Below are 10182 nucleotides of genomic sequence, written 5' to 3' on the forward strand. Positions count from 1 at the left end.
TTATTAAGGTGCTATAAGGCTAAACATAAACCCACCCTCAGAGACTTTATTGCAATACACTTCTGTTAATTGCCCTTAAAGTCTGATAACTCGTTAATTAATTAACTTTAAAATCAAACTTCAAGGAAATAACCTTTCTCCTATCAAGATATAACTTCCATTAACTATAACCGACCGTGAGTGCACACTAACTAACTAATTATCTTCCATAAATTGTCTGTCAATTTTCAAAGACATAGTTAACATCAGAAGAAGAGTAACCTTTTTATATTAAATTTAGAAATATTAATTTTTAACTCCTTAACTTAACCTTCGCATTTTTCTCTATAACTTTCTTCCATTTAAACAATAATAATGATAATATAAGTCGAATTACGGTGGTGCCACCACGTGTAGATTGTAGTTAATAACGGGCCTCTAGTCAAGCTGGTACGAGAATATATAATTGTCAAATATAAGTATGTTTAATATAAATAATAAATCAAACATGATTCTCCTTCCATTGAATTAAATTGAACCAAACCCTACCTTTGTAAGTAACAATAAGAGCAATAAGTCATCACACAAGTTGCTGTTACGTTGAATCAACCAACGTAATTAACCTTTTTATTGACTTTCTCAAAGAAACTATATTACACTACGATTCTATAAGTTATATATTTGCCAGCCGTTTCACTGGCCCGTACAATTCTGACTACTTCGCCTCGCTTGAGACCATAGTACCGCGCTACTGGATCGGATACTTGAATCCTCATCAGCTGAGAATCCTTCCAAGACATATCTTTATTGGATGTAAATGTCGTCTGATTTACTGTATATTCGCTATGCTTGGAATACTGCTTTAATAATTCGTAAATTTTTATATCTAGGTTAATAAGTTTGTAGCAGTAGTCCTCCTCTTTGACTCGGAGAGGTAATATTTTGGTTTTTCCAACTTGTTTTAAACTTAAAATACTTACGAAGAAGCTTGACAATTAGGGCTCCGATAGTGTTGATAAATGCTTTCCGTTGGAGTTCTTGTTCTTCGTTTAAGGAAAAAAGGAAGGCCAATTTTTTTTTGCCAAGTCGAAAATGGCTTTAAACCGCAACTTCCTTTGATAAAGCATATATTAAATACTTTAAAAATTCATAAAAAATGACAATAAATAGCACTCACTGACTTTCACGAAAAAAATTCTTTTTTCTGGGGAAATGGTTTTCTTGAAAATGTCTTTCCAAAAAATGCAATTTCTATCTATTTTACAATACTCTTTATCAACTTTATCTCTACTTAGAAATAATATTAAGGAGCATTCTTTGCTTGTATGAAAAACCAAAACATAGACTAAACCGTCAATTAGTTCAGAAGCGCTAAAATATTTCCTGACGGGTAAAGGCTTCTTGTAGTTCTCAACCAAAATGCCATTTACGGCCTCGATTGTTAAATATGACATCTTGACCTCCTGTGTGGAGCCAAATTGTGTAATGAACAGATAACGGAACTGTCAATCCTTTATAAACAAATCACCCGATACTGGGCGTGTCTACATCTAAAGCAATTGCTCAGTGCGTTACATAACCCGAAAATTATACTTAATTCCCCTATGTGGACTCTGCTTCCTACTGGATCAATCTCCCCATCAGTTTTCTCACTCTTTTGAAATCAGAGATCCGACTCTATTTTCCCCCACCCTATTTATTTAAAACTTATTTTCCACGAAACATTGGTTATACTATTCTCAACGTATTACCTAAAGACTCAAATGACATTAAGTAACGTCAAAGTAACCATGATACCTCCCCCCCGCCCGCAGCAACTCCTCAAGCCAAACAACAGCTCCTGTTGAAAAAAAGAAACGTGGTCGACCTAAACTCACTGTTTCCACTAGCAAGTCTCTCTCCACTACTGTCAAGCGCAATACAAAATTGATTGCCAACAATTGCACATCCTGCCTACTAACAGTGGCAGATGATCACAAAGCCTTCCAGTGTGAAGCATGCCAAGCCTGTCGAACAACGTGCGGCTCGTAGACGACTTGTCTCTGAACTTCGTCACCGCCGCCACCAGGGTGAGGTTGGACTTTTTATCCGCCAGGGCGAAATTATCTGTGAAGAACCTCCAAGAAGCAGTCCCCAATCACAATCGCAGCAGTATCCTTTATCGCAAACTTCATATGCTCATCTCTTCTATCTCAATACCGTGCCACCAAGGATGCTCCCAGCTTTCTCAGTACAAAAAATCTAACTGCTCACCCAATCTCGTCCCAAGCGACTACGTCACTTTTAAACTCAAAATTAACAATCATCTATTTTAATGCCCAGTGTCTTTATGGTAAGCGAAAAGAACTGTGCTCCCTCTCTTCGAAATGGCAAGCTGACTGCATCTGTATTACGGAAACTTGGGCAACACCTGACCAATATGACTATTTTCAATCTTCCAGGCTACGTCCTAATCCGTCAAGATAGACCGCTTAAAACCGGAGGGGGTGTTATAATTTACCTTCTTCAAGACTTTATCCATCACAAGTTAGATTTTCAACCACTCCATCCTGAATCACTTTGGATTGAATTTAAACTTATATGCTCACCAACATATATCACTTTCGGTTGTGTCTACCGCCCTCCCAATACCTCTCTGGATGCAACAAACTGGTTACTTACAGACATACAGTCGGTCCGTAATCGTAGCTCATAAATTATAATTACTGGAGACTTTAACCTGCCTGCCATATGTTGAGAAACATTGTCACCTGAGCCTGGTTCATCTGAATCCCATGCTGCCTTGATAGAAACTATATGCACATCACTTTTAACCCAGCATGTCAACTTCCCTACTCGATACAGTCAACGACGTACTTTAGGATTAAGTATCCTGGACCTAGTTTTGACTAAAGCCAACGTCAACCCTCTTGTCACAGACCTACCTCCAGTGGGAGGATGTCATGATATTTTAACCGTCAAAGTTGAGTTTCCTCTGCCAGGAATGCCACCCCCCAAACCAAAGTTTATCTATGACTTTAACTGTTCCCGCGGAGACTATACCAAACTAAATCTTATGCTTACTGAGGTAGATTTGTCACCCTTGACAAACCTGCCAATTGAACAAGCCTGGCATTATTTTAAATTCGCACTATTCAAATGTGTGTCAGAAGCTGTTCCGCTATATGATCACTCTGCTTACCTAAACCAACGTCTTTGGATAGTTCCCTCGACTAAATGAGCTACTAAAGTATAACCACCTTCATATTCTCTACAAGACCCAAGTTAAAAAAGTGAAATTACTTCTTCTTAAAGCTAAATCAGCCTCTTTCAAGCGACAACTGAAACATTTAAAAACTAACCCGCAAGCCTTCTATCGTTTTATTCGGTAAAACATTCGTGCTCTACCTTCACGCCTAAATGTTAAACTTGCAAACGGACAAAAAACAGATTCTAACTTAGCCATGGCAAACAGCCTCAATTAAACACTTGTTAAAAATTTCAATAATTCTTATCCTTATCTAGATAATCTCCCAGATAGCCTTTCAGCTCCGATGCCCGATTTCAGGTCACCCCTTAACTAAATCCGTGCGAAATTACGCAAATTAGACATAAAAAGTGCCTCAGGACCTGATGGGATTACCAACCGTCTACTTAAAAACGGTGCTTCAAGCCTTTATCTTCCCCTCTTTTACCTTCTTTGAACCTCACTAAATACCGGGAAATACCGGGTCCCTTCGTAATGACTGGCGCATTGCCCATATTACCCCCTTACATAAAGGTAAGGGAAGTAAATGTGACGCCAAAAATTATCGTCCAATTAAATTTATCTGGATAAAGCCAAGGCGTTTGATTCAGTCCCCCACCATAGACTCCTTGCTAAACTTCAAGCTTACGGCGTCAAAAATAATGTTCTCCAGTGGCTTAAATCGTATCTTCTTGATCGTACTCAAGCAGTCCGTGTTTGGGATTCACTGTGCGATTTTTTACCTGTTACCAGTGGCGTTCCTCAGAGAAGTGTTCTAGGCCCTATACTTTTCCTGATCTATATTAATGCCTCACCCCAAGACCTAACGTCCCCTCTTTGTTTATTTGCTGATGACCTAAAAATATTCCGAGTAATTGAATCATATACTGATGTACAAACCCTGCAATCAGATCTCCTTAAGCTTGAGGTTTGGTCTACTTGTAATGGTCTATTGTTTAATGAAACCAAATCGTTAGTCCTAACCTTACAAAATTCTCCATCCCCTTTTTTTCTTTGCGGCCAAAATATACAACGTGTCAATGAATGCCGTGACCTAGGTGTACAACCTAAAATTCCATTCCCATATTCAAAAAATCCGTGGTCGTGCCCGAGGCTCAATAGCAACTGTCAATTTTCCGGGAATCTCAACCGAACTCCTTACTCGACTTTACCACAGTTACATTCGCCCTATTCTTGCGTTTGGTTGCCAAATCTGGAACCCCCACTCCGCTTTTGATATAAAGTATCTCGACAATATCCTGGGCTCTCTCTCCCGAATCCCAACCAGACTCCGACACCTACCGAGGAAAGTACGACTTTCTACTCTTCGTTGGTCTTCCCCTACAACACGTCGCCAATATTTTGACCTTTTAAGCGTTATTTTGACTCTTTGGAGGAAGAGTTCAAATTAATTTATAAACATAAATGCCTTAAATTTGTTGGATTTGATCCTTACGACGACGTTATGGATAATTAACAATCGGATGTATCGCTCTGGCCCAAAGTAGAGTTTCCCGACATTTCAACCTATTTGCTGCACACAACTAACTGTTACATTAGAACAAATTAAAAACCATAAAAGTATGGAATCTCATACATTCTTAACAAGTCGCCATATTAAAGGAATCTTTGTTAAGAAACTAGACAAAGAATCAAACAAAACAAATCTTGTTCTTGTGTGGGGAAAGGTATGATTTTGAAGTTACTAACTTTAATTTCTTACAAGCGATGCCATTTATAAACTAATATTCTTTCGTTATTCAGGTTAAACACTCACAAAAAGCAAATGAGGATTGTTTATATAACGGGATTTTAGCTAGAGATGCGGGAGAAATAATAACAGCCCATTGCAACTGCATGGCTGGAATGGGGGAGTCATGCTCTCACATTGGTGCACTGCATTTCTTATTGATGCTGGGGTACCCCTTTTAAAAACACAATCATGCACTTCTGGCATAAACCAGTGGCTGGCCCCACATATTAAGCAAGTACCTTATAAACGCGCCAGAGAAATAAACTTCAGTTCAGCTAAACAGAGAAAAAGAGAATGGATCCACTGATAATCGACGGTGGTGAGAGTGCTATTTCCAAGCCCAGGAAGAAAGATATTGTTCCAGAGGCTTCTGGTGAGGAGTTTCAAGATTATTTAGAAAGCCTTGCTAGATCAAATTCCAAACCTGTTATCTTGTCACTCATAGTCCCTTTTAGTCACAAATATGTTCCTAAGTCAATTGATCTGCCAAAGCCATTATCTAGTCTAAAATTTGATAAAGATGGAATGGATAATTTACCATATGAAGAAATTTTAAAAGAATGCGAAAAATTTAAAGAGCAAAACAAAATAATCAAAGAACAAGCTCAGAAGGTTGAATCAGAAACAGGCAAATTGTAAATTGTGGTTTTCCCAAAAAGCTGGTAGGACTACCGCTTCAAATATCAAAGCCATCTGTAAAACATCTATAGAGAATCCTTCAATTAGTCTGTTGAATTCAATATTTCCGGGAAGGATTTTCACTTCACCTGCAACCGATGGGGGAATTAGACATGAAGGCGATTGTATAGCAAAGTTTCAAGAAATAAACAAAAAGCATCACGAGGACTTAACTATATCTAAGTCAGGCTTGGTTATAAGTACAGAATACCCTTTCATGGGGGCTTCTCCTGATGTAATAATTTCATGCAGATGTTGCGGAATTGGTGTATTTGAAGTAAAATACCCCTATTCGGCTAATGATAAGGCATTTGAAGAGTATGCAAAGTCTAAAGCATCATGTCTCAAATATTGTTCAATAACAAAGACCTATAACCTGGACGCGAATCACACCTACTATTACCAAGTGCAAACTGAAATGCTCATCTGTGATAAACAATACTGTAATTTCGTTATATAGGCCCCTACGGATATCAAAATTGAAAGAATTCTACCCGATTTAGACCTACAGAAAAGTATAATTGATAAATGTTAAAAATTTTTTAAAAAATGTATATTGCCTGAAATAGCTTACCAATATTTCACGAAAAATGTTATTCGTAAAGGTATTCGAGGTATTTCTGAAAATTTAAATATTCCGAAGGCCACTAAAACCATTCCTAACCCCAATAAAACGGTTCCTAGCAATATTCTCAAGGCCACTAAAACCACTCTTAACAGTGTTCCCAAGGCCAATAAAACCGTTCCTAAGACTTTTCTCAGCAATATTCTCAAAAAAAAACGAAAACCGATCCCAAGCCCCTACAACAGCTCCCATTAACAATCCCAAAGCAATCTACTGCTATTGCCGTAAAGAAGAAGAAGGAAAAATGATTGCATGTGACGATAATAGTTGCACCCGAGAACGGTTTCATTATAACTGCTTGCGAATAAAAAGAGCGCCACGTTCGAAATATTGGCATTGTCGAGACTGCAAAGAAAACAAACAAAAATCCAAATGAAAGGAAAATAAAGCTTGCTTAAATAATGTCACTTTTAGGATAAATTTTTTTCCCACTACCATTTAATTTACAGAGATTTATTCAAATGGGACTATAGAGTTGCATACATTAATTAAACAACAACACACTCTAAAAATTTTATCTAATTTGGTTGGCATATTTGGGTCATCGTTATACAAATAACCAATTGGAATAGTTGATTGGAGAATCCTAAACTTTTTCGGGTATGACCTATTACTCTTTAAACATGAATGCGAACATTAGCAATCTTTCGGGTTTCGTGTAGATCTTTTGGATTGAATTGTTTCTTTCTTCTACTAAAGGCTCGTTTACATGTGAGCGAGAATTAAGCTTAAAGCGGAGAATAGAAGTTGAAAGTCGAATCTTTTTCTCGCGCCTAAAAAAATCGCGTCTGCCAAAAGCGTTTGTTCCCGCTGCTCCACCTGCTCCTTCGTTTACATACGAGCTGGGCGGTAGCATGAGCCTAGATTGCAGAGTTGTCTTTCAGTCGGAAGTAAACAACTAAAATGGCGTCGACTGTCGTTAGTTTACTTCTGCTTAAAAAGAAACTATTGCTATTGAAAAACATTCGACATTTATAACAAAAAAACAACAGAAAATTAGAACGGAACGTCGTTGGTGGCCACATCCTATATGGAGAAACAGAAAAAAAGAAGGCTATTTTCGCCTTTTGGAACGTTACTTGGTATAATTTGTCAAGATGCGTATGTTATCTCTACTTGAGCTTGAGAATGATTTTGATTTAATTGTCGAGCTTGAAAGGATGAGGCAATGTGATTACACGTATTTCAAAAATTTTATCTTGTTCTTTTAAAGACATTCTCAATGGTGGTGCCTAGGCCTATTTCGAGAGATAAACAAACGCAAAAATATCAAACGATATTCGGTCCTTGGATATTATTGGCTTGGAAAATCACGTGACTCTTTGCGAGAAGGAAACACGAGCTGAAGATTCTACTGCGGCAGATCGGAGCTTATTCCGAACACCCGCTTCATCTATGAGCAACAAGCGCGACTTAAAAAGCTTTCGCTTGTTTGTAAACGGTATGCCCAGGGAACGCAAACACCAATACGCCTCATCTCTCAGCTTTACGCTTCGACTTTTTCCATTTCTCGCGCACATGTAAACGAGCCTTTAAAGCAGGTATAGCAACCACTGCGCAGTAGAACCCAACAGATTCTGCAATATTAAATCCCCGATCGGCTAAAATTACATCACCCGGTACCAATTCCTTTTAAATATCGCAATCCTCAGAAATATGTTTATCCGAAAAGCGGCCTCCATAAGCGTCTGAAATAAACGAGACAGAACCTTGGGGTGTTACCCCAATTAGAAATTTCATGGTGTAGTGAGAAAACGTTTCTGCCCTTGCATCCAATGACGAGGGTCTTTCAATGAAAATCTCAAAGCAATCAATGATAACAACTACTTTGTTACCAAAGGCCACTTTAAAGCAATTGGGCATTGATAGACACAGTTCGTCTCTAGATGGCCAATTAATTAAACGATTTAATCTGATATATGCAATATTAAGCCATTTAGCGAAGACTTTGGATATAGTAGACGAGGAAACGTTAAATCTGTATGCAAGATCTTGCACATCCAAATCCAATCGAAGTCTTAGGAGAAGGATTAGATACTCTTGAAGCAACGATAGTTTTACTGTAAAACTTGGTTGCAATTGTTGAGATAGCAATTGAAAAGTCCCCATTATTATTGTTATGGTTGGGAGTCCCGTGTAGTAAATATCACGTTCTTCATTTCTTTCAATGTACTCTCTATCTATTGTGTGTTCCTTGAAATATTCTTCTAACCTTACAATGTCACCCATTTTCAGCTCAGTTAGAGTTTCAGCCGTTTGATGTCTTTTCTGTGGAATTATTAGTTTGAGGAAATGCGTATGTTGAAAATTATGCATTAGTCTGAGTCCATGTGTCTGAGAGTTATTGAACTGATGCATCTTGGAATGCTACGTCAGCTTCTGGCAAATCTTCATTTAAAACTGAATCATCATCGTTTGTCATCGTCATGGAACTATCTAAGCTACTGTCTTCCGTAAAATATGCAATTTCATCAAATTTTCCTGATGTTAAGGTTCTTTCGTAGCCAAGATGGGGTATTAACCTTTTTCTTGATCGTTCTAATGATCAATTATGCAAGTCCAGTTTAGATTTTGGTGTTCTTAACCCTTGTACAGACTTGTAACCTACATCAAGTGATGGCACCCATTCAGGGTGTGTTTCATCTTCCAGACTGGCTGGCTTTCCTAGATTAAATTGCTTTAATTTACTGTAAAGCGTTCTGTAGTGATTTTTCTACATTTACCTGTTATAAAATGTCGACTACAAATGCGATGCCATTTCTTGACAACAAAGTCAGGCCTTTCACCAATGGCCTGTATCCAAGCATTTCTTCATTTAACAAAATGTTTCTCAATATGCATACCATGTTTCTTATCAATGAATGGAAATGAGAAATAGGTCACTCCCTCATTTTTCCCGTGCGATTTTTACATTTTAAAACGGAACAATTAACCATATTTAACTAAAATTCGAACTAAAGTAATTAAGCCTAGGTCAATCAATGGGATTTACTATAGGAACATTAGTCCGTCCATGTTATAGTCCAATTTATCCCCCATCCAACCATACTAAAGACTTGGTATTAAGACAAACAGGGGCCGAGTAATTAATCAAAAGGTTGGATTTTGTTTAAATTTAGTCTTGTAGCAATTTTATTACTTAAAGTACTGTGGGCTTAGAAGCGCGCCTAAAAACTTTGAAACAAGATGGGCAAAGCCATTATAGCGTCTCACTCACAAACAAAAACGAACATTTCTTGGCTTAATTTTCTTTAAGATCATTGAACTAAAATACATTTTTGAGACGAGGAATATAACGAGCGAAGCTAAATGACGTAGTATCCATTTCATTGTTTCGCAAATTCTTAATTTTATACATCTTGGGAATGGTAGCACATTATACAGTAATTACTTGTTTTTTGTTGGTTATTTAGATGACTAAAGCATTCGCAACGTGTCATATTAAAGGACGCCTTGAACAGTGTGCAAGGTCGTTTAAATACATCGTTATACGCAGTTGCAAATGCCTGCTATCTTGAATGAACTCTTCAACAATGTCGGTGTTGGTTGGCTTGAAATGCTCAATTCAACTGTCCAATTTCACCAGCCCTTTTTATTTTGTTTGTTTTAACGGATAATGGTGGTGTAGTCACGCTCCTCCCACTTTTTAACCAGTGACGTCACAAGATGGTCAATTTATCATAAATGTCATATCATAGTTATATAAATATAAGTGTTCAAGTTTTGAAATTAATTGTCAGATTTTTTCTCTTAAAACACTTATGTATTCCTCATTTCATATACAATAACTTTTTTCGAACTGAACTGAATCGCACAGATTTATTATGCCAAATAAATTGCTTTCATAAATATTAGTTTTGGATCAAATTCCTAATTAACCGTTTTAAAAGCTACGATATTTCGAGTGCGGAAGAAACTTTT

At 37.4% G+C, this 10182-nt stretch overlaps 1 protein-coding gene across 1 annotated transcript; it reads right to left on the reverse strand.

Annotated features, from left to right (window-relative positions):
• Positions 1-7893: 7893 nt before the first annotated feature.
• On the reverse strand, positions 7894-8619 carry LOC149676490 (uncharacterized). The gene has a single exon (XM_089838760.1). It carries the CDS (start codon positions 8617-8619, stop codon positions 7894-7896), a length of 726 nt encoding a protein of 241 aa, XP_089694886.1.
• Between the last annotated feature and the right edge of the window lie 1563 nt (positions 8620-10182).

Source organism: Phalangium opilio, unplaced genomic scaffold, assembly GCF_054372755.1.
Source record: "Phalangium opilio isolate 3A_F unplaced genomic scaffold, DU_Popi_V2 ptg000046l_1, whole genome shotgun sequence".
NCBI classification, from domain to species: domain Eukaryota; kingdom Metazoa; phylum Arthropoda; class Arachnida; order Opiliones; family Phalangiidae; genus Phalangium; species Phalangium opilio.

Bases quoted from the DNA above. Each gene is read 5' to 3' on its own strand.
- LOC149676490 (XM_089838760.1), bottom strand. From the start codon at position 8,619: ATGCATCAGTTCAATAACTCTCAGACACATGGACTCAGACTAATGCAT.